Source organism: Gekko japonicus, unplaced genomic scaffold (assembly GCF_001447785.1).
Source record: "Gekko japonicus isolate JY-2015 unplaced genomic scaffold, Gekko_japonicus_V1.1 scaffold1221, whole genome shotgun sequence".
NCBI lineage: Eukaryota > Metazoa > Chordata > Lepidosauria > Squamata > Gekkonidae > Gekko > Gekko japonicus.
The window spans coordinates 170967-195987 of NW_015176486.1; the positions used below are offsets into that span (position 1 = coordinate 170967).

The following is a 25021-nucleotide window of genomic DNA, read 5'->3' on the forward strand; positions in this document are numbered from 1 at the left end:
GGACAAAGTCATAGATTCCACCCTCCAAAGCTGCCACCATCCAAAGCTGCCTGAAGATGTTATCTTTTAAACTTGACTCAATTCTATGGGATTCATAGCTCACATAGCACCTATGAATAGGTGATCTGATTTAGTTCTAACTTAGTTTGTTATGACTGTTGATGTATGTTGTAAAAATCTGTATTGATGACTAACTGGTTGGTTTGTAATTTTGGATTTTCAGGACAGTTGTATACTGTTTTGCAGTTATTATATTTCTTGATATGTTATACTTCCTCTTAATAAACAGGTTAAAAATGAAAAACAAAACAAAAACAAAGCTGCCATTTCCTCCAAGGGGAACTGATCTCTGTAGTCCGGAGATCAGCTGCAACACTGGAAGGACTCCAGGCCCCGCTTTGAAGGCTGGCACCCCATGTTCATCCGAAATGTTGCTTCATGATTTGAGTGACTGCAGGAAACCTTCCTCTCCACCACTGGCATGGTGCCATGCAAAGTGCGGCAGTCACAGCCCCATGTGGATGGATGGTGCCAGTTTACACAGACAGCCCCTTCTGGCTAGAGTGAACAGTCCTACTGGGGTCTGTAAGAGTGCCCAACTGTAAATACTTCTAGGTGTGAGTCACTGCACCAAAGAAGAAACAGACACAAATTTGACAAAAGGTGGAAGCTTTCCTTCAAAAGTGGGAGAATATGTCAATCATCCAGGAGGACTATGTGGTAGACCCAAAACTGGCAAAGGAACTTCAAAGGGAGACTCCAGTGAAAACTTGCTGAATTCATCATTATGTTGGATGGTATTGGCCAGGAGATGAATAGGTCTGACAGTTTTTTTCAGCCTTTCCAGGAGTTAAATTGCTTGCCACAAATAAGGAATCTGCTAACACGGTCTATAATGTCTGAAGAAGACCAGCAGGCCAAGGGCTGTTGAGGTTGCCGCTCATAACCAGACCTCCCCAGCAGCCTCTGTTGGAAATGCCAGAGATTGTCACAAGGTCATGGAGCTTGGGCTTCTTGTCGTCCACTTCACCGTCATTTGTTTCGCATAGCCAACAGAGTCAAATTCCATTTACTATCATTATTTTTGGCTTGGCAGACAGAGACGAAATCCAGATCTAATTTCAGCAACATTCTAAACCAGATCTATAAAACTATACTACCCCTTATATCACAAAATAACACATTGCGGCTATATGACAATATAAACATCTGAATAAATGCCATAGAGATTTATCTGTTCTCAATAACAGAATCCCCACCTGTAATGATCGATCCATCGGATCCAGGTCCATTTCCCAGAGACTGGAAATCTGTAATGCTCAGCGCTCCTGAGCTATCCCCGCTTATTGACGGAGAAAGTTCCTTTATGTTCTCCATGTCCTGTAAGAATTCTCCAGATAAAGGGCTTCCAAGATCATCCTCCTCCAAGGGAATGAGGGGACAAAGTGGGCTTTCTGTGTCTACCATGTTGGTCAGGCAGGGTACGTCAGCTGACATTCATGAAATTTCTGAAAGGAAGACATCTTTCTTAGCAAGGAAAAAGTAGCAACCTACCTATCACATCTGTATCCCTTCCCTTCTCTGACAAGCTCAAAGTGGGGTACGTGGAGTCATTTCATTCTCTGACGGCCCTGCGAGGTGGCTCAAACTCTGACTTGCCCACCCCGGCTTAGTAGGGATCTGAACCTGAGTGCCCTGTGTTCCTTACAGCCTCTACCTCGCAGTCTACAAAACATATCTAGGCAGCTTCTGATAAAAACAACAAATTGAGCATGTGAAAACAACAAACCATTAAGTCATGGGAAGTAAACAGCAAAGGACTACCCATAAAACACACCTCAGACCAGAGGAGACCATTAAAACAGCTGGAAAGATGAAGTATCTAACTAAAAGCTTAGGTCTGGCGTCTTAAGGCAATATAAAAATGGAAATCAATAGGATCATCTTAATTTAATAGTTAATTGTAAATCATACGGAATAATACTACGGTCCACAAGCCCTTATGTGAAAGTTAGCTGGTCATAGTGGCAGCCCCCAAAGGGCTAACCCACAATTAGAGGGTTGACAGTGACACCAGTGTTCCTTCTAATCTTTTCTCCCTCCTGAGCGGAGCAGTTCACATCCTGAGCAGAATGTAAGTGCTGTAATCTTAAAATGGGCAATGGGCAGACTGTTGCTGAGTGGGGCTTCTGTGTTAATGACAAAGTCTCCAGCCACCAAGTTCCAACGGGAGTTCCCCTGCCTTTAGGGGCCTGGATCTGCTGTAAGCCAGCTGGCCAGCAGGGGAAACCCCACCCCCAAACAGGGTCATCACCATGTGACATCCCTCATGCAATGTCGTCACCTAGAAATGACATCATCGTGTCGCTGACATTGGGGTGTGTGTGAAACTCTAGTTTTTGGGCAAACTCTATGGTGTTGAAGGCAAAAAACCCATAGAGTTTTGCCTCCAAACCAGAGCGGCAACCCCATCATTGGCGACATGATGACATCATCATGCCATGCACACAGAACATTCCCGAGAGGACCCGGGAGCCCCCGCTACCGGCCAGGTAGGACCCGGCAACCCTAAGTTAATGAACTGCCACTCATGCGCACAGCTTAAAGGGAACACCGGTCAGATCTGGGTTTTGTGGAGGTATCATTTGTGTCAACAACGGCCTCTGTATGAGTGATATTTCTACTAATAACCAATTCCCGCTACGGCAGCAGCTTGAAGTGTTGTCAGCATGGCACAAAGGCATGGAATCACACATGCAATTGAACCAAAGATATATGCACAAAAGCATCTTTCCTTATGACATCTTAAAATTGTATACGTCAGAAAATACGAACTGCAAGACCTTTCCAAAACAGGAGAGATGTGCAAGTATAGTAAATCAAGTCACACAGCAACCTGGTAGTCTCTGCCCATTTCAAGGGAGAACTTTTCAGACACGCCCCTGGAAGACAAAGGAATCTGCTTTCTCACTACAAACAGAACACACAGTTACTTTCTTCCGTGGCTCTGGAACGTCTCTCCAGTTAAATGCAGACACAGCACTTTTTCGGTTACAGATCGTAACTGCAGACAAAGTCAGTTTCTAAATAGCCTTTGAAACAAGCAGAACAATTCTGGATTTAGTCACAAAAAGTGGTGTAATGAACTGTGTGCCATGCCCACGGCTTCAAATCTTATAAGAAGAGTTGGATTTATACCCCACCCTTCACTCAAAGTCTCAAAGCGGCTTACAATCCCCTTCTCTTCCTCTCCCCACAACAGACACCCTGTGAGGTAGGTGGGGCTGAGAGAGGTCTGAAAGGGCTGCTCTGAGAGAACTGTAACTGGCCCAAGGTCACTCAGCTGTCTTTCGTGGAGGAGCGGGGAGTACAACCCAGTTCTCCAGATTAGAGTCTGCCGCTTTTAACCACTACACCATACTGGGGCTCCTTAGCTCAAGAGACCAAGCGCCTCAACAGTGCTTACAAGTTGTATAACAAATCCTCCTTAGAGTTACGGAACTTCTGTTCACAAAAGCTTTGTCTTAAGGACACAACACAAAGAATCAGATGTGGCCCTTTGCTTAAAATACATACCCTTAATTTATAGAATAGGGCAAACAACCTAATACAGAGAAACATATACAAGGAATTAAATTCTTAAAACCTTCTTGTGTAATAGGTCACAGTCTGGCTTAAAATGGGCAGTAATGGCTGAGCAAGTGCAGGGATTCTTTTGAATAAAGATAGTCTCATACCGTATCTGGGAAATAGTACCTAGGGAATTTAATGTTATCAAACACACTGTGATTCAGAAGTCTTCGTGAGAGTCTTCCAAGGAGATTGTCCAAATAAATTTTCTGCCAAAACAGGAAGTCTACCAGCCCTGACCCAGATAGCCCAGGCAAGCCCAATCTCGTCAGATCTTAGAAACTAAGTAGGGTCAACCCTGGCAAGTATTTGGATGGGAGACCTCCTTGGAATACCAGAGGTGGGGGCAGGCTTTATTCATCCACCTCTCTGAACATCCTGCAGGCCCTTAGTAAGGGTCAGTCACCAGAGGTCGCTATGACTTCCAAGTGCACACACACTCACATACATCGACATGCACATATAAAAAAAAACAGGATGACTCCCATTATTTATTTTGATATATTTGTACCTACCTTTGCAGAGAGCTTAGGTTAATCTTTTCTTATGCATCAATTTGCAACATGGCTGAATCTGTGGATACTTTAATCCAGACATTGAAACCACGAACACATAAGACAGATCTTTCTTCAAACCTGAGAAAAGTCCCAGGTTTGCAGAAAAATCTGAAATCTTAAAAAAAAACCCAACCCCAAATCACCCCCCAAAATAACAGAAGCAGCTCTGGTAGCTTTAACAAATGCCCTCAGTGTTAGAGCTTCACATTACGAAAAGAGACCCAGTTTGAATCCTCACTCTGTGAAGCCTGCTTGGTGACCTTGGGCCAGAAACACATTCTCATGCTAACCTACCTCACTGGTTATGGTGTGACAATAAAATGAAGAACAGAATGATGTAAACCGCTTTGGGTCCCCATTATGGAGAAAGGTGGGGTATAACTGAAGTAAGTAATATATATAGCTAAAGATGAGGGGCAGATAAAAGTAAGATGGTGGATGGCTGGGAAGAAGAGAAGAAAACAAGGAAAGGATATTCATACTGGAGTGGCCAGGAAGAAGGAAAGAGGAAAAAACGTGGGAAGATAGCTACAGGGTAAATGGAGGAGGAGGAGGAGGAGATTGGATTTATATCCCGCCCTTCATTTGGAGTCTCAGAGCGGCTTACAAACTCCTTTCCCTTCCCCTCCCCACAACAGGCACCCTGTGAGGTAGGTGGAGTTGAGAGAGCTCTTTCAAGAACTGCTCTTTTCAGAGAGGCTCTGACAGAACTATGGCTTGCCCAAGGTCATCCAGCAGCTGCAAGTGGAGGAGTGGGGAATCAAACCCGGTTCTCCTAGAGTCTGCGCACTTAACCACTACATCAATTGTTCCCTTTGCAAATCATTGTGGGTCCCCTGCTGTCCACCGGGCCTGGTGGCCAGCACCATGCCAGAGTTTTCCCAGGAGAAGATGTCAGGGGGAGGGAAGAAGGAAAAGCCAAACACGGGAAGGCAGATAAAGGCAAGCTCACTGTTGGTTGGGAAGGTGAGAAGGAAGCAAGAAAAAGGGAATAGTTATGAGGGCTTTCAGGGAATGGAGAAATAGTGAGGCGGGGGAAATGAAATCCCCCCTGCAAGTCCTTTAGGATCCAACACTTGAATACTCGTACAATTTTATGTAAAAATCAAGCCCTCTCCATCTTTGATCTGTTGATACTTGTGCTTGTGATTCCACTGAACTGTAACTAACTACGGTTCCTTGCTCGTTGTGACTATTGTCATACAAATGGCACATCTAGGAGCTGATACTGTTGGACTTCTACATACGGACCAGCACCTTCATGTGAGACTAACATGGCTGTCAACCGATCACCTAGAGGGCACCTCATGTGCCACTCAGCATAAATGCCCAGATTGCTAATATTTGATCCCTTGATGCTTCCATAAAAATGAAGAGACTGAATTAAAACATTCTGTCCTTCTGTGTTCATGCTCTCCTGCTGTTCAAATGTGCCTGCTATAAGCCACTAGACCAAAGACTACACTCATACTTTTTCAGTCAGCAGTGGACGATTCTGCATCTAGCGTTTGCTCCACATTTTCTCAACTGGGAGGAAAAAGTGCAGCTCAAAACCACATTCAGATACCTCAGGGCAACGCCATACTGACTGCAAAGTCACCCCGAATGGCCATGAAATGGCCATAAATCTGTGCAGAAGGTACAATAAAATCCGATGATCAAAGAAAGCGAAAGCGGCATGGAGCATGGAGGCTACCATAAAATCCGATGAGCAAAGTGAAAGGAGCATGCAATGCAGAGGGGAATTTCTGTTCCAATGTGGGTTTTGTAAAACAACAGAGGGAAAAGCCAATGCAGAATCAGCCAGTGAAACATACATACAGCCATACCCCTCTATTTGTTTTTGTCTTTGGAGCACATATTCTCTTTCTAAATCTTTCCCCTGGGAAGTCTCACCAAATTCCAAGCTTCCTAGAGCAACATCTGTTCTGAAGATACTTAGATACTGCATTCAAATCATGAACTTCTGTTTTGAATGCATGCAGAAGGGCACCCCCTCCCGCTCCCGGTGTTTCATTACAGGGCATCTCTGTTGAAAAGAATAGGAGGTAGGTGTTCTAAACTACATGGACCAATGGTCTGCCTCAGTATAACTTCATAAGAACACATGACACCCTTTATTTCTTCCTGAGTTCATAAAGTACCATATATATATTTCACCTCTGTGCAAATATATTGCTTTAGCTCTTAAATGGCTATTGTGTATCCCTAAGATTTGGAAAAAAGGAAACTATTATTGCCATCCCCAGAGTAGGCAAATAAGTAGGTCAATATTACAAAAGCTAATGCTAAGTCTCCTTGGAACAGCACCCTTGACATTTTTAGCAATACCCGTTTGACTTTATACTTGTACTGGCTAAATTTCTCCCAGCCTGTAATCACCCCCCCAAACTTTGCTGAGTGCAGCTAAGAAGACCATGGAAGAAAAAGACTAAGCCAGTATGATTGATCTTACTGATGCACATTCATTGCTTTTTCAATAGCCTGTTTTACCAGCCTGTCTAATCCCCAAAGCAGCAAAACAATTTTAAATTCCAACAAACATTTAAAATATGCATATGCACATTACAGAACTCCTGCTCAAAGAGTTAATAACATTAACATGTTTTCGTTTTGTTTGCAGTGGAGTCACGGTTAGCAACAAAGACTTCTGAATGGGCAAACTAGACATAAGATCAGCTAGCTATAGCTCAAGAACAAAATCTTGCCACTATCAAGAGATGCCTTCAAGGAGCATACATGTATCTATTTATATACATATGTTCCAGGCACATGCTAAATTATAATTCTTTGAAGTTAATGGATAGGTTCTTATGTGTTCCTCCCACACTCAAGACACTGTTTATGTGAGATTTCTACCCAACACATACACTGATGTATATATGTCATTCATGCAGTCAGATCCTGAATACCACACTGGTAAACTCACTGCTTATCAGTGCCTTGTGCAAGAAAGGTCCCTTGTATACAAACAGAGTCCATGCCAAATAAACTGCCTTGCAAGGAATATAAGCTTTAGCTATTTAACATCAAAGCAGGGTATACTTTTCTACTGAAGCTCTGGTTATCAGACACTATCTACAGTTTGGTGTTGAAGACCTCTAGGCCAACTGTCCTGAGGAACTTCAGTATTCAAGCCAAGGCAGCCTTGAGTGGTCAGGTTAAGATTTCATGACGACTATGGGATTGCTTCAGGTTATTTATTATTTGTCAGCACACAAGAAAGATGATTATAGCGTGTGTGGGGAGGTAGAGGTTTAGGACTTTGTCATGGTCAAATAATGTATCTGCTTGAGACAAAAGTGGCTGTGGAACTTTTTTGCAGCAGACAGAGAAGATAAAGATGAAGAGAACTGGGTGATAGGGTATATCACAAGCCCATTTGTAGGAACATGATGTGGTGATGAGAGACATGAGGAGAGATATCTCTCTGTTGTTACTGCTTCTACTGAATTTTGTCCAGCACAATGGTTTAAGATAGTTCAGAATCTAAACCACCTAGACCTAACTCCCTTGTTGAAAGTGACTGGACAAATAGCTGTGATGATTTTGCATAGTTCTTTGTGGATAACATTTCTCTGATCTTAGATGCCCTTTTAAAAGTAGATATTTCATGAACGGTGTTGATGGCACGACACTATCAGTTTTCTATTAATAATGTCCTATTAATCTTCATGATCAACATTTACAGGGTTCTCTGAGCTGTGAAGACCATCACCTGCAAACTGGATCCTGACCCTCCTGGCTAGTAAAATCACATCAGGAGTCAGAGAGGGGCTCTACCAACCAGAATTATGCATTCTTCTGTGATAGAGGGGTTTCTTCCAGATCTTTAGAGGAGGCAGTAATCTTTGTTCAAAGAAGCTTTGTTTTTAGAAAAAGATGTGGCCAATTATAAAATAGTCTCCAACTTGCACTTTTTGGGTAATGTGATCAAATGGATTGTGGTGGATTTGGTGAAGTTCCTAGGTAACACCATTCCAATCTGGTTTCAGCAGGAATGGTTTGGGGACAGAGACAGTATTGGACACTCTGGAGGACAATCACAGTTTACAATTAAACAAAGGAAATGGACCTCTTTTGGTTTTTAGATTTATCTGCAGCCTTCAATATCAATTCCCACTTGATTCTACTGAAACATACCGAAATGAGAACAGGTGTGGCAGGAACAGCACTCTAATGGCTTCAGTCCTTCTTGCTGACAGAACTCAGAAGGTGACCATCAGAGGTCCTGAGCTGACAGTGTGGGATGCCACAAGGTTTGTGTCCTCTTGCTGGTACTTCTTAATATCTACGTTAAGACAAACAACACCATGGATACTTGCTCTGCATGTCTTTGACTAAGCCTCAAGAAGCGGTTATCTCTGTTATGCAGTTCTTCAATATAACTTCTAAATAATAGTCTCCTAACATGCACATCAACTACAAATATTAGTTTTACCACAGAATACCAACTCCACACTACTTTTTGGAAGAAATTACAAGTCATTTTAATTTCTGAAGATCAGTAGGCCAAGGGTTGGTGAGGATCTGAACTTGAGGGTGCCTGTCAACGAAGCATCACAGCCCAGTGATAAAACATCAGAAGACAGGTAAGTTAAGCATGTGCAGGAGAAAGAGGAGGTGAGGACTATCTATTTATTGTTTGATTAATAGTAACTGAAGCTGAAACTATGCCAGCAGAAAGCCAGTGGGGGCACTGGAGCTTTCTTGCCTTTGCACAGAGTGCCACATTGCTGGATGGGAAGTCATGGGTGCCCCCCTCAAAGCACTGAACTCATGGCTTCCAGGAAGCTACTTTGTTCCCTTGAAGTTGTAACAGGCAAACAGGTTTGTGGACAAGACCTCCAGTGATGCGGTAAAGAGATCCCACTCCTATGCTGACAGCACTTCTGCTGTTATGGAGAACAGGGGTCTTCAAGAAAAGGCAACATTATGCTGAAGGTCTGGGCAATGATTCCTCAGAAGGGACTCATTCTTTTGGTGACAAACAGAAAAACGGGATATACCTCAAGTGACGAGAGGGGCCCTAATAGTTGCTGATTTGATAATTAGCAACAGAGATATTTAAATTTTATTTATCAGAACCATAAAATATAACAATAAGCCTCACATGAAAACAACATGACAAGATTGGCAATAGCATACCTGTGGCATAAACTTGAACTACCAATAACTCTAAAATAACCTGTTTCTAACTCTTAGAAATACAACAATTCTTGGTAATGTTTGTTTTTAGGAATTACTTCTCCCTCTGCAAGGTATTGAACCACTGGGAACCATACTGCTTGGAATGCTTTAGCGTTCCAGTGTGTTTGAGGAAACGTTATTTTCCCATAAACAAAATGTTCCCATAACTTGTTTTGCCAGCTGGATAAGGTAGGGATACTCTTATCCTTCCATTTCTGTGCAATTATTATTCTGGCGATTGCTAGGAGAGTCGAAATTAATGTTCATACTGTGTTTCCTTTACAGGAGTCTGGGAGTACATCCAAAAGAGCTGTCTCAGAAAGTGCAGGTAGGTTGTGTCCCGTGATGATGGTGATTTATGCGAAGATTTGAGTCCAGAATTGTTGAATGGAAGGGCACGTCCACCAGCAATGTAGGAAATCGCCTATTTGGCCACAGTCCTTCCCACAGTATTTATTGTACTTTGGATTGATTCTGTTAAGACGTGCTGGTGTAAAATGCCAGCAATTCAGTATTTTGAAGGTGTTTAGTTTAATACTGAAAATCTTAGAGGATAAACTAGGTGAAGACCATATTTCTGTCCAGTTGTCTGATTGTATCTGATTTTGGCAATCTTCTTGCCAGCGTAATTGTGAGGCCATGACCTTTTGTTTTAGATTTGCAGTTAGGATTTTATAAATTTTTGAAATCAGTCCTTTGAGTTCACTATTTCTGTTTCTGATTAATAATTCAAAATTTGAAAGAGGTGGTAAAGAAGCTACACTGGGGGTCCGAGTTCGCAGTAAATTTTGTATCTGGAGGAACTGAACAATGGGATCCGCTCCCCAATTTTTCCTTCAAGAGCTGCTTTAGTAAGAGGAATGCCTTTGTCTGTTAGGTCTATTAGACGAGTAAGACCGGAATTTCTCCAACTTTGAAAAATGTTCATTTCTTTCCCCGGAGGGAACCATGCTTGGTTAAGATAAGATGTCAACTGTGAGGTATCTGGAATCAGCATTGGCCGTCATCTGTCCCAAATCTCTAAGGCTGCAGAGAAGTAGGGAGTTAGTGAGAGATTCTTTCATCTTTCTTTAGGTAGTTGCCAGATCAAATCAGCTAAAGGAATCAGACTGCATTTGAATTCTTCAATGTGTTGCTACATGGGTTGAATGTCAGATGTTAGAATCCTTACTATTGAAGAAAGTTGAATGGCCTCATAATACAGGGATAAATCTGGAAAATCTAGGCCGCCAGTCTTAGTTGAACGTTTCAACATTTTGAAGCTAATCCTAGGTTTTTTGTAATTTAAAAAAAATAAACGAAGAATTGAGTTTTGCCAGGTGGTTAAATCCTTTCATTTTATTTGAATAGGACAAGCATGTAAAGCGAACAAAAACTTGGGTAATATCAGGCTTTTGATAATGCTGATTCTATCAGCCCAAGAAAAAACCATTTTACTCCACTTTTTCATCTGATTTTTAGCTTCCTGAAAGATTGTTTGGAAATTGCAAGTGACCAGGTCATCCAAATCCGGAGGAATTTGAACTCCTAGGCATCTCCAAGGAGAAGAAGTCCACTTATATGGGAAGCTTGCTTGAATACTTTCCCTTGTCATTGGTTTGATGTTGATAGGAATTCGTTTGGATTTCCCTAAGTTGACTTTTAGGCCAAATAGCTCCTGAGTCTGTACAAAAATATTTTGTAGTTCCTGCAAGGATGATTCTGGGTCCGTAAGAAAGATGACTAAATCATCTGCATATAGACTGACTTTAAGGATGGAATTGCTGATATGAATGCCTTTAATAGAAGGATTGTCTCTTATTGCCTTAGCCATGGGTTCAATCGCTACTGCGAAGAGAAACAGCGACAGAGGGCAGCCTTGTCTCGTGCCCCGTTGCATCGAAATGACTCTTCCTAAGATGTTATTAGTTTGTATCCTTGCTGTTGGGCCAGCATATAGAGTACTAATCGCAGTTTGGAATTTGTCTCCAAAGTTCATGGATTTTAGAAGTTGGTTTAGGTATGTGATTTCTAGGCTGTCAAAATCCTTTTCTAAGTCGATTGTTAGCATTAACGATTCTTTCTTTTGTTCTTTATCGTGAGATATTAGATTCAGGGTACGATGGATGTTTATTGTTTGATTAATAGTAACTGAAGCTGAAACTATGCCAGCAGAAAGCCAGTGGGGGCACTGGAGCTTTCTTGCTTTTGCACAGAGTGCCACATGTATGTCTATCCGCTTGCTGGATGGGAAGTCATGGTGCCCCCCTCAAAGCACTGAACTCATGGCTTCCAGGAAGCTACTTTGTTCCCTTGAAGTTGTAACAGGCAAACAGGTTTGTGGACAAGACCTCCAGTGATGTGCTAAAGAGATCCCGCTCCTATGCTGACAGCACTTCTGCTGATATGGAGAACAGGGGTTTTCAAGAAAAGGCAACATTATGCTGAAGGTCTGGGCAATGATTCCTCAGAAGGGACTCATTCTTTTGGTGACAAACAGAAAAACGGGATATACCTCAAGTGACGAGAGGGGCCCTAATAGTTGCTGATTTGATAATTAGCAACAGATATATTTTTTTAATACACATGACAACCACATGGTGGCTTGTCTACCTGGTGTCAAGGAAAGGTTGCACATATTACATTTCATGGAGATAGTGTATAAGGTAGTATAGGGGAGAGGTGTGTGATCATGGTCACATTAACAATGACGACAATGGGAAAGTAAGTTTAGGCTGTGGAGTAGGATAACAATGACAAAGTCCTATAGGGGAGAATCCTCAGAAATGCTAAGTGTTCCATAATTTCAGTGAGTGGATGAGACAATGGTGTCAGGAGGAGGGGGTCAAATTTGTTAGGAACTGGACATTTTGGGACAAGCTGAACCTGTACCAAAAGGATGGGCATCACTCAAACTGAAACAGAACCACACTGTTGGCATTTAATATTTAAAAGTTTGCAGCAATTTTTAAAACTGATGCATGGTGGAAAGGCAACAGGAATGGGAGAGTCTCCGGTTTAGAAAAACTCATCCTGTGGAAATGACAATGTGCATGTGCAACAACATTACAAACAGCCACAATGTCAATTGGTACATATTGTCTCTGCCATCAAGATGAAACAGGAAGATCATGAATTAACATAAGCTATTGATCAAATAAAGTATTTCAAAATTCCTGAAACAGTATTAGTTTAGCAACAGAAAAATACTAATGATAGGGAGGAGAGACTAACCTAGTAAGATCACAAATAAGTAGACCTAGCTATACAACTTGACGCATTGCTTACAATGACACAATCCAATTCATACAGAAACCAGGACTAAGGAAATGTGGATAATAAGGACAAATGCAAAATAAGTATTATGAACCAAAATAGCACAGAATACAGCTGGGAAATTCAGCTGTGAATAGCAAAGCCACTATTTTGCAAAGTGACAATTCAGTCATTATTTGTTACAACATTATTTCAAAATTATGTAAATATCTAGACAATGAAATGTCTTAAGAGCATCCTAACAACACTAACAGCCTTGCCCGGGATTTATTAACAGCTTACAATATAGTTAGAATTATATTCTCCTACAATAGGGAGGTTATAAACGGTATCAGCATACCCATTCTCAGCCCAAAACTGCAACAGATTGTGAAGAAATGCTGTATGTTTCAGAAAGCACTCTCACAGTGAAGGCAAATATGACTGTACACTGATACACTAAAAGCCAGTCACCTTTATTAAAATGGAAACCAACAAAATATAAAAGTAATTTGTTACTTCTGTTCTGAAAGTGACTCTTCGTTGCGCCAGTCTAGAGACATGAGAATGTTAAGCATTCCGAACGGCAAAGAACATTTATGAGGTCTTATTTTAATGTATTCTTAAGGCCTGTTGCAAAAAAACCCTGAAATATTAAGTTGTTTACTGTTCCAGTTTGCACTATACCCCAATTCAGAAATTTACACATCAAATCAGCACTAAAATTTTTAAAATATATATATTTTTAAAAGGAAGAAGAATTCTTTTTATGTCGCCGTTTATTTGTTTTCATTTACAGCCTGCCTTTCTTAATGGGATTCAAGGCGGATCACAGCTAAGATTAGAACTGTTCAATCAGTGAGGCAATTCCAACACACAATTTTGCAGCCTTGAAGCTGGATATTTCTAAAATCTTTAAAAGTTCATTGACTGGGAGGGAGATAATTAAGAACTTTTGCTATACCAAACACAGAAGTGTTATATTATATTTTAAGTGAAAATATTCCTGAAGCAACAACAGAAGGCGAGTGACAGATCTGAGAAAGTGGAGGACAACAAAGATGCAGAAGAAGAAGAAGAAGATAAAAGGGGGGGGGGAGTTCTGACAATGATGTGAACAGCTCGGCAGAATCCTCTGACCAGGAAGCAGAATTAGGGGCTGCTGTTCCTAAACCTTTAAAAGTTAGACTGGATTTTGATAAGAAGCGCAGAGGAAAGAAATAAGCAAAATAGAGTAACTTTGAAAGTCTGATGTTTATTATAAATTAATTATCTTAAAGCTAAGAAACACACACTATAGCCAAGCAAGATTGTATTTGCTCACTTTATACTTTTATAGTATTAACTCTCATGTATTACTATTGGAGTAATAGGGAAATGTCGATTATTTTGAATTTATGTATTAATGATCCTTGCTACTCGTAGTTTTAGGTTGTTCCCTTCCCTTGACCCTGTAGAAAAAGCAATAAAATGTTTTTTTTTTAAAGAAGTGTTATATTTTTTAACACTACAAGCCTATACCAGCTATGGGTAAAGATTAATCCCATTCTTTTCAGTGGGTACACAACACAAAGTCCAAGTTTTGTGGGCAAACCTATCCCAACACACAAAAAAAACATCAACATCTGTTAAGAGGGGGGGGAGAAGAGAGGCTCTTTCTCATATATGGTTGCCAACCTCCAGGTAGCACCTGGAGATCTCCCTCTGTTTCAGTTGATCTCCGGAACACAGAGATCATTCCCTGGAGAAATGGCTGCTTTGGAGGGTGGACTCTGTGGCATTATACCCTGCTGAGGTCCCTCCCCTCCCCAAACCCCACCCTCCCCAAGCTCCACCCTCAAAATCTCCAGGTATTTCTCAACCCAAGGCTGGCAACCATATGTCTCATCCCAGAGTAAAACTTTCCTTACAGGCCAACAACAAGTTACTGCAGATCCATGTAATGAAGTCCCAGCTTTAAAAAAGAGAAGTAGCCTGAGGAGGCTGCAATTTTGAGCAAAGTAATAGTAAAGGAGGTTGCTTAACCCTTCTCCATAAGCCATTTTCTCTATTCAGAATTGTCCCACATATACACAGGGTTGCAGAACTGGCAGGAAGAGGTTAGATTCTGAGATTTGTTTCATTCATTTTTTAAAATGAATGATTGATACAACATGAGTATACAGAATGTCATACATATTAGGAACCTTTTGTTTCATTCATTCGGTGCTCTGTGTTGTCTGCCACTCATTCTTCACACCTTGAGATGCTACCACTGCCTTGCTGATTTTGACAGAAAATCTTGTGTCTTCTGTCACTTGTAGCGTGGATTCCCCTTTCTCCCTTTCTAAACTGCAACCCTTACCAGTCGTTTATTAGTGGAAATTCCACCCTCACTGGGGGAAGGTGAGAGTGCCGCATCAGCAGCTTTTACAAAAATAAGAACCCCACAATCCCATGTGCAAGAAGGAGACCAACAGCTGCCAAGGGCAAAGTCTAAATGTGTACTCTAATGTATTGCAATGTAATCATTATCCATTCAACAGTTTTAACGCCATTTTCCTTTTTTTTAAAAAACCCAAACCTCTCTTCTTTTCAACCCATACTATGCCACATAGTTTGCATTCATTCCCACTTTTGCAAGGGGAAATTAAAGAAGAGGCAAAGTTTACCTGCAGCTACAAGTTTTCAATGTAGAGCTAACAGGTTCAGAACCGCCTCTTTCACTGGACCTCCAGTATGGCACTAACTGAAAATTTCTCCCCATTAGCAATTTCTTTAACACTGGTTATTCTAATGATCCCTTTATCAAAGATGGCTTTGCCAGTATACATTCAACAGAGATCCTCAGGCAGCCCTGCCATTTTAACAGTCACACACTTGCAAACATACTAATTGGACTCAAACTTAACACTGGTCAGATGTTCACTTTACAATATCTTTGGTGCAGACAAAGAGAAAGGGACAGACGAAGTGGCTTTTAGGTGGTAAAATTCTGAGGCGAGAAAACAAGTACTAGCATCACTACAGTTAACGTCAGAAACAAAGAGTGCCAGAGCTGGAAGGGGCCATCTAGTCCAACCCCCTGCTCAGGGCAATAAATCTAAAGCCAGCGTTCCTGACAGCCGGCTCTATGCCTCTGCTTAAGGAACCCCACTAAAGGGAAGCCCACCACCTTCCTAGTTCATTGAATCCACTGTCAAATGTCATCGCTCAGACATCAGTAATACTGAGAATATGCTAGTTCATTCATGACACAATCAAATGGGTGTTTTTTTTAAAGCAGATATTTTCTCTCTCTACACTCAGGACAATAACCCCAGGGCCTAACATTTCATACACCAAAGAAAAGTTGCAAATACTCGCACTCACTTTTCAGAGTTTGCGTTCCGTTTATTATCATCCGTTAAACCTGCAGGCTGCGTAATGGCAAACCCGAAAGCCCCGAGTTGTAGCTCTCTGGAGTTGTTGTTTTTGCCGCTCTAATCTCATGTTCCATTAAAGAAAGATTGCTCGCTGTCCTTGGGAGAGTAGTTAAATATTCACTTGTAGCCTGGGACTTTTGACCTTAAGACAAAACATTCCCGCTAACAAAGATTCAAATGCAGCATTTGTATGAAGTCACTCAGAGGCAGCAGGGTTCTTCTCCCCTTCCCTGTCTGATATATTTTCACATATCTATGTGACTGGTCTTATGCTTTAACTTCCAAATTATGCAGAGTCTCAGGTTTTCCAAGATACTCTATATAGAAATAACTTCTAAGGAGGAAGTGAAGAAGCTTCAAGAGCTTTTCTTCATTCTTCTCCTCTTGCCATCTAGAAATGGGTCCTTAAACTCACGCCAGTTAGGCATTTAGTACAGATCAGGACCTCTCTTCTCTTCCTCACAAAGTAGTTCAGAAACGCAGTTCTGGTTTTGCCCCTCACTGCTAAGAACAAATGCAAGCAGTAATTTCCATCCAGGTGATATCCATTAGTGCTGGGGGCCCCCGAACTTTTCGAGCTTGCAGACACTTCTGGAAATTTGAGAGGGGATCCTGAGCGCCACCCCAAAATGGCCTCCGCAGGAGGCGGAGCCAAACCCCAAATGGTTTCCAGAGGAGGTGGATTCAAAAACAGCACTTCACTCCTCACATTGCAAAAGAAGCTCAGAAGGGAGAATAAAAAGTAACAAAGGAAGGGAGAAAGAGAAGGGTGGATAAAAAGGAAAGCCTGAAGAGGGAAAGGAACCACAAGCCTGGGTCGCTGCCAGTCTCCTTGATCCTCCAGCAGTCGTGGCTGCTGTTGCAACTGTGGAAAACCCCTTCATTTGAATGAGGGCAGCCAACAAGCAGCCCTGCCTTACAACGGCCCCACCCACTTTCTGGAAAACTGGGTAGGCGCCAGACAAAGTACTGGCAGGCGCCCACAGGCACTCTTCTGGAGAACCCTACATTGGGGGAAAACTGCAGAGATAAAAATGGAAAACGTATAATACGTCACACACGCAATGCTTCTCACTAACTTTGCTAAAGGTAAGTTGTGATCCGAAGGGACTTGCAAGCCCGGGCAAGAGCTGAACATGTGAACAGAACTTGACTAACTGCTGCCGGCAGAGGCTCCCATTGCTGAAGAGAAAAACTATTTTAATAATTATTTTTAATTTAGCTGTTTAGACCCGGCTTTTCTACTCAACTCCTGCCAACCTAGCAGTTCAAAAGCAAGAAATTGCAAGCAGATAAATAGGTACCACTTCGGTGGGAAGGTAACAGCGTTCCGTGCGCCTCGGCGTCTAGTCTTGCTGGCCACATGACCACGGAGACGTCTTCAGACAGTGTTGGCTCTTCGGCTTGAAAACGGAAATAAGCACCGCCCCCTAGAGTCGGATTCGACTGGCTTTCAAGCAAGGGAACCTTTACCTTTCTACTCAAGGCATCTTGCATCTTTCTCATTTCCTTCATCTTATCCTAACAACAACCGACCCATGAAGTAAGGTTAGGGTTCCCACCGGCGGGGGATGGGGGGCCAAGGGTGGCCAGATCCAAGTTGGGAAACTCTTGGAGATTTGGGGGATGGAGCCGGGGGGGGGGCAGGGACCTCAGTGGGGTACCACGCCATAGAGTCCACCCTCCAGAGCATCCATTTTCTCCAGGGGAACTGATCTCTGTAGTCCGGATTGAGGTGCAATTCCAGGGGATCCCCAGATCCCACCTGGAGGCTGGCATCCTTAGGTTCTGCTGAGAGTATGTAACTGGCCCAAGGTCACCAGTGGACTTCTAGGAAGAATATGGGCACTTTCACATGTGACGAACTGACCTCCAAAAGCAGGATGCTTAGTGCATCAAATTCAGAGAGCTGGTAGATTAGGGCTGCCAATCTGATTGGTCAGCGCCAGCTGAGGAGAGCTTTCTAAAGTCTTGTCAGTTTTGTCAGGGGAAGTCAGTCATAGTTTGGACTTTGGCTTGGCAGTCAGGATGAGTGTGTGTGTCAGTCTGAGGAAAACAGACAAGTTCACTTGGGAAGTGAAGGGACACAACTCCTTGCCCTTACTATCCCATTTGAGGAAAAGTTCAGAAACCAGAACTTAAAAGTCTAAGTGTCAGCCCTATCTGAATTCTGTTTATTCACAGTCTCCAGAACTGGGGTTTAGGTTTGACAGAAGAGGCTGAACTGGAGGTTGAACACTGCCAGTCTAGCCAAACAGAAAAAGGATTATTGCTCCTAGAAAGAGGAGGATATTTCTTACCCAGTTATTCAGAGGGTTCAACTCAGAAGGGACCCCTGGTCTTAGACTCCTCAAGTGTAAAAAAAGGAAAAATTATAATCCCACAAGGGAAGTATTCAAATACAGGAAAAAAGTACTAACTTCCAGGAAACTAAGATAGTTTTATGAAACTTTATTAAGACACATTGTTGTTCAAAGAAATCTCCAAGCCAAACAAATCTCTCATAGTTAAGAACTCAGTCTCTAAGAATATAAGCTTCAACTATACTCTGTTGCCTGTTCAAATTATTATAATTTGTATAAACAACCAAATTTACCACAACTTCCCGTCCCCTGCCCTGTTCCTAACTCAACTGTGCCTGTTCAATAAAATCAGCCTTTCTGTTTGAACATTACTTCGTGTCAAGTGCAATTTCCAAAGGGATAAGAGGGGTCCTGCTAAGTTACAAAAAAATCTCTTGCCTGGGCAAAAGCCAAATAACTTCTCTATCACAGTGTGGGGACACACAGAAAGTTCTGATTCTGTAATGAAAATACACTACTAAGATGCTGCTCAGTCAGAGTGGGAAACAGCGTTTTGGTGGGGAAATCTGCCTCACAGTGAAGAAGAAGCAAGGGTTTGTCGTATCACACATGCTAAATAATGCCATTTCAATCCACTTCAGCAACCGTTTGCGAGTCGATTTTACCGTTTTGCACAGTAAAATCCAGAGGCAAAGTGCATTGAAAGAAGAAGAAGAAGACATTGGATTTATACCCCGCCCTTCACAACCCAAAGGTGTCTCAGAGTGGCTTACAAACTCCTTTCCCTTCCCCCTACCCACAACAGGCACCTTGTGAGGTAGGTGGGGCTGAGAGAGCTCTTGACAGAAACTGTTCTTTTTTCAAGGACAGCTCTTATCAGAACTACGGCTTGCCCAAGGTCGTCCGGCCAGGTGCGACTGGAGGAGTGGGGAATCAAACCCGGTTCTCCCAGATTAGAGTCCGTGCACTTAACCACCATACAGTTTGGAACCTAGGCCTCCCAGACCCTACTCTGGCACTGCAACCGCGACACCCTGCTGGCCTGCCTCTTCATCAGTGGGGACTGCTGCAGCAGAAAAAGCAGGCGAAGCCCTAGGGACAAGTGGGCGACCCCCCACTCCCTGGCTCTGCATGCTGCCGACTATGAAAAAGGCAGATGCTGTGGGCTCTGACAAACTATTCACAGCACGGATCTCTCCCCCTTTTGTACAGCAACCTCCTATTCCATCCCCTCCCCCAAAAGAGCTACAGTTCCTCGGGAAAGGAATGGGACACATCACAGGCTCTGCAGCCGTCTTGGCAGCCCCCCTCCCCCATCTTGTGCCTTTCCTGGATGAGTTTGTGCAACTCCTCCCCCGTGCTACATCCCAGTGGACCCCCAACCTTCGAGAGTATCAGGTGGGGGAGAGAAACAAGACTGAAGGGAACAAAGGAATCTATATTTTACTTTTTTTCCTACTCAGTTCATAGGATCCAACCTATTACATTTTGACGTGTATTGTTTGCTATACCCAGGGGTCATTTCCTGCAGGAGCGCACAGGAGCGGAGCTCTGGCAGTAAAGAGCCCAAGGGGCAGGCACATGCAACAAGCCCCACCCCCTGCTCCCAGCAGCCCCGGGCCACAAGGAAGAAACAGCCAGGTAAGTTGCAGAGCCCCCCCCCCCCGATAGCAATCCAAAGGAGTCCAGTGGCACCCTTAAGGCCAAGGTTTATTCAGATACAAGCTTTCCCTCCTCTGTGAGGGCAGATCTGCGCCCCACCCCCATAGCTAGCAATCCAAAAGAGTCCAGTGGAGCCTGAACAGTGGGTGTTGCCTTCTGACACACTTCCGGTGATGTCAGGGGGTGTGGCATATGCAAATAAGTTATGGTAATGAGTTATGCTAATGAGCTCCTGCACCTCTTTTTCTACGAAATGACCCCTAGATATATCATTTGCAGAAGTGATCTTCCGACCAAGCAACTTAGTCGCTGAATGAGGCCAAAGTGCAAAATTATTCAGCAAATTAAATTCAAGCAAGCTCTTTGAGCCCTAGATGCCATCTTGCTTTTTCAGCTTCCAGCATTTGCTCATAAGCCCCTTCAAAGCAGCGCTCCCATTTCCGTCTTTCAGCTCCACTTACCAGCTTCTGCCAAGGAGTCCTCGCTCCCTGGACACATTTCTCCTCCTTAGTGAAGAGCAATGTCAGGGGCACCCCACCTCCACCCTTCTCCCAGCTCTTCCCACATCTGCACAGCTGCAGCCTCCTGCATGACTCATTACCCGGTCTAAACAGACTGCAATTATTTACAAGTTGAAAAACCACAGCAGCATCGACATCTTTTTCTGGAAGAGACTGGGAAGAACAAATGCTTCTTCTCTATTCAAGAGAAAAATGGTACAGAGTCCTTTGATGGACACTCTTTATTGCTTTTCCTGACAATGAACTTACAGTCTCAGAGGACAAGAAATCAGAATTCACACAACAGCCTCTTCTTCCTTGCTTATTTATGAAGTGTATACACCACTTCACCATGAAACCAACCTAATTCCACAGGCCTCATTCACTGTGCTCAACAGGTATATAAGCCATGGCATGAGCTATGTGTGTTACTGGAGTGCCAACCTCCAGGTGACAGAGGTGGACTCTATGGCATTATACCCCCACTGAAGTCCCTCCTCTCTCCAAACCCCGCCCTCCTCAGGCTCCACCCCCCAAATCTCCACATATTTCCTAACCAAGATTTGACAACTTTGCGTACCCAGTGCATTTTCTTTACCACGTTTTGAAAACAACTCTCCTTGAAAATATCACATACATACTGCAGAAACACCTGCACATTTGCAGATCTGTATCTGCAGCTGTGGAAGTAGGCACTAGCCTATAAAATGCTTTGTGCTTGAATAATGCCACCGTTCATCAGGTTTAGCATTTTGCTGCATTTTCTTCACTGCAGAAACAACGGAGAGCAACCTAGATATATACGTGTGCATATTGTGCATCTTGCACAAGAGACAGAATATGGATGCATGCATACCCCTGGTGTAGCTTTGGTGGGCCCAGTACAAGCTTGTGACAACTCTCCTCCCCAAGCCTATCACATACATACCCTTTCACAAGTCATTAAAACATTTTGTTCCTGAAAATGCATAAAAGACCGTATCATCATAAAAACCATGTAGCCAGAGCCCCTGGCATGCACACTCTTGGTCTGTGGTCTCACGTTCACAGTTGGAAAGAAAAGAGGAAGGGGGATCAGGAGTCGGAGTCTGACCCTTCTCCGTCTTCTTAATTTGCAAGGTCAGTCTGCATCACCGTATTTGTTCTGGTGGAAGTTAAAAAACGTCATTAAAACTTTCAAGGCAGCACCTGACTGACACAGCAAAGAGTTCCTTCCATAAACAATCGTGTTGACATTTCCAGAAGATTTGAGAAGCATGCAGTTCTAGAAAGTTGCAGGAGTGGCATCATTAAGACCATAAAAGCAGATCACACCATTTCCAAAAAAAGGATTTAAAAAAAACCAAATTTAAGTAATTCATAAAGAATTGTGACCTCTGAAATGCTGGCTTAATTTGCTAATGCCATCATATGAAGTAAAATGACACTGCCTGAGCCCTCAAACAAAACCACTCACAGCCAGTCAATAATTGACAAATGCATTTAACTGCCTTTCTAAGTCGTTATCTTTGCACCTCACCTCAGGATAAGCCCCGGGACAAGCGGCAGAAACAGCCTCCGGGGCAGCAACCACAGCCCCAAACAAGGGTGCTCTCTGTCCAGTGCAGCAAATGCCACTCTCTTCTGGTTTCTGTATGTTTACACAAATCGCAGGCCCGATTTCCAGTCCTTAAAAAGGGAATTCTCTGCCTCTCTGTGAGGTTAACAAGGACAGATGAGACAAGCATCTACCATATAAAATGCAGACCCACTAACCCACACAAAATCTACCCAAGCAGAAGTATGAAGTCTAAGTCTGGCACACCGTATTAATTTTGGATGCACTCCTAATTAAATGTTGTATTGTCATTATGCATAGTAGCTCTCTTAGCACTGACAGTGCAGTTAGAAGTTGGCTGCACAAAATAAGAACATAAGAAGAGCCCTGCTGGATCAGACAAATGGTCCACCTAGTCTAGCATCCGGTCTCACACAGTGGCCAACCAGTTACTCTCAAGGGCCGATAACAGGGCATAGTGGCTAAGGCCTTCCCCTGATGTTGCCTCCTGGCTCTGGTGTTCAGAGGCTCACTGCCTCTAAAGGTGGAGGTTCCATTTGCTCACCATGGCTAGTAGTGATTGATAGACCTATCTTCCATGAATCTGTCTAATCCCCTGTTGAAGCTATCTGTGTCTGTGGCTATCACTACATCTTCTGGCCACCAATTCCAACTTTAATCACTCATTCCATAAAGAAGTATCAGCGGCACCACAGGAATCATCTTATGTAATGTTATACAGGCTAGCTTGTCATCTTGTTATAATTATATCAGGAGTTTTTTACGGTATAAAAATTATAGCTGGTTTAAGTTTTAATTTATAAATTGCTATACAGCACAAATGTTTCCCTCTTGTGCAATGGCTATTAATCACGATTTGAAAAGCGACAGCAGAACAGCCATCTAGTCAGTATCGGTACACACAGGATCTAGAAGAGAATTTATGGGGATATTTTTTTCATTAAGATTTCACAGTGAACAGTGAAACAGTGAACTTCCTTCCTAACAATGATGAGGTGGGGAACGGGGACACTACCCTTCTGAAAGAGAGAGAGTGAGATGGGGAATGTGGTTTTGGAATGGCTCAAGATCTCATTCCTACTTGAAACCAGGCACTTATATTCACCTCTGAGAAGGATCACAGCTACCCCAGAGTCATGTCATTTCCAACGCTGTGCAGGGCCAGTTTGCAAGCACTGCTGCCATCTGCTCCCCCACACTATGTCAGAAGCACCCATCCAACAACACTTGCACACTGACCCACACGAAATCTACCTAGCACATTTTAATCTTCTTCCTCCCAACAGCTTAGGGAAGCTTACATGGTTTCCCCCGCCCCCGCTCATTTTAACTTCTCAAGGACTCTTGCGAGGGTGATTCTGCTGATAAGCAGTGACTGACCTAAGATCACCCTTCAAGCTTGATGGCACCATGGACATTTGAACCTGGGTCTCCCAAAAACACAGTCTGGCACTCTAACCACTTACACCACATTGTCTCTCTGCACACACTCTGAGGTGTAATAAGAGCAAAGAGTGCTACAGAAAGCTGCTCACCATGCAAACTGCTCACACACACCAGTCAGGTCAAAAGCTGCATAGGAAGGCAAAACGCACCCAGGCCAGAGTCAATCTAACCTGCTGAAAATTTCCTATGCTCGAATCGCCTATGTGCTGAGTTGTAGAGCAGAGGATCTCCCTCTGCTACCCACTACCCTCTAGGACAACAACCTGCCTGCATGATATGCCTGCTGACACGGAGGGTTAACGTAAGAAGAGCCCTGCTGGATCAGACCAGTGGTCCATCTAGTCCAGCATCCTGTCTCACAGTGGCCAACCAGTTCCTCTGGACAGCCAACAACAGGGCATAGACCTTCCCCTGATGTTGCCTCCTGGCTCTGGGATTCAGAGGCTTAGTGACTCTTAGTGACTTAGAGATTCCCTGCTCCCCCCAACCCATCGCCATGGCTAATAGCCATTGATATAAACTTATCCTCCATGAATCTAGCTAAGCCTCTTTTAAAGCTGTTTATTCCTGTGGCTGTCACTACATCCTCTGGCAGCAAAGTGCACATTTTAATCACTCTCAGTGAAAGGTAGTATTTCCTTTTGTCCATCCTGAACCTACTGCCCATCAGCTTCATTGGGTTCTGCTAGAGAAGCATTGGGTTCATTCAGTTCTGCTGGGAAACCTATGGTCTGAGACACAAGCAATGGAAATGAGTCCCCTTATATGATCTGAGATACTCAGAAGCAAATCTGCTAATTCAGTGGGGGGAAAGTTTCCAAGATAACACTCTCAAGCGATAAAGACAGACTTCAGCTTCTGAAACAAGAGCTAGGGTCCCAACATCTGACCTCTATCTGACTATGGTTCACAGTTAAGACCAACTTTGCTCTCTTGAATTTTGCCACAGTTCCTTGCCTTAGCAAGATATACATAAATCAGATTCACCCTCTTCAGCTCCTGTTATGAAGCAGACCAAGACAAGTCACGAGAGGTGCAGAGATACTACTCCACCAACTTATATCACAATTTCTTCCTCTCCAAACAAATTTCTTCTCACTGCTCTTCCTAGGTTAATAAACAAAATGTTACTTACCGTTTCTGATTTTAGATCCAGCTGAGCAGCCGTGGTTGGTTTGAAGCAGCAGAACAAAGTTTGAGTCCAGTGGCACCTTTAAGATCGACAAAGTTTGATTCAAGGTATGAGCTTCCGTGTGCATGCGCACTTCCTCAGATACATTTCTCAGACTTGTTTCTGATCTTGTAAGTGAAATCTGTATCCAAAATTTGTTTGGACAAGCACCTTCATTTGCGATGCCTGAATTCACCATGAATTCTGGACTGCTGGTATTTTTAGAAAGAGAGAGAGAGAGACAGAGTCACCACAACAGAGTTAGGAGAGAGGCCTTCCAAATGCTTAAGCCAAGCCACATTAAACTTCGCAATGACTGTTGCTGCTCCTCCCAAGATCATTAATGAACTACGCAGATCAGCACTA

The 25021-nt window shown here is 43.1% G+C and overlaps 1 protein-coding gene across 1 annotated transcript in view; it reads right to left on the reverse strand.

Annotated features, from left to right (window-relative positions):
- Positions 1 to 24689, reverse strand: part of PPARA (peroxisome proliferator-activated receptor alpha) — a 46861-nt gene extending 22172 nt beyond the window's left edge. The window contains exons 1-2 of the mRNA XM_015427228.1: positions 24620 to 24689; positions 1260 to 1508 (exon numbers count right to left, since the gene is read on the reverse strand). Coding sequence (XP_015282714.1) covers positions 1260 to 1497 — 238 coding nt within the window. The 5' untranslated portion in view covers positions 1498 to 1508; positions 24620 to 24689. The remainder of the gene's footprint in view (positions 1 to 1259; positions 1509 to 24619) is intronic.
- Between the last annotated feature and the right edge of the window lie 332 nt (positions 24690 to 25021).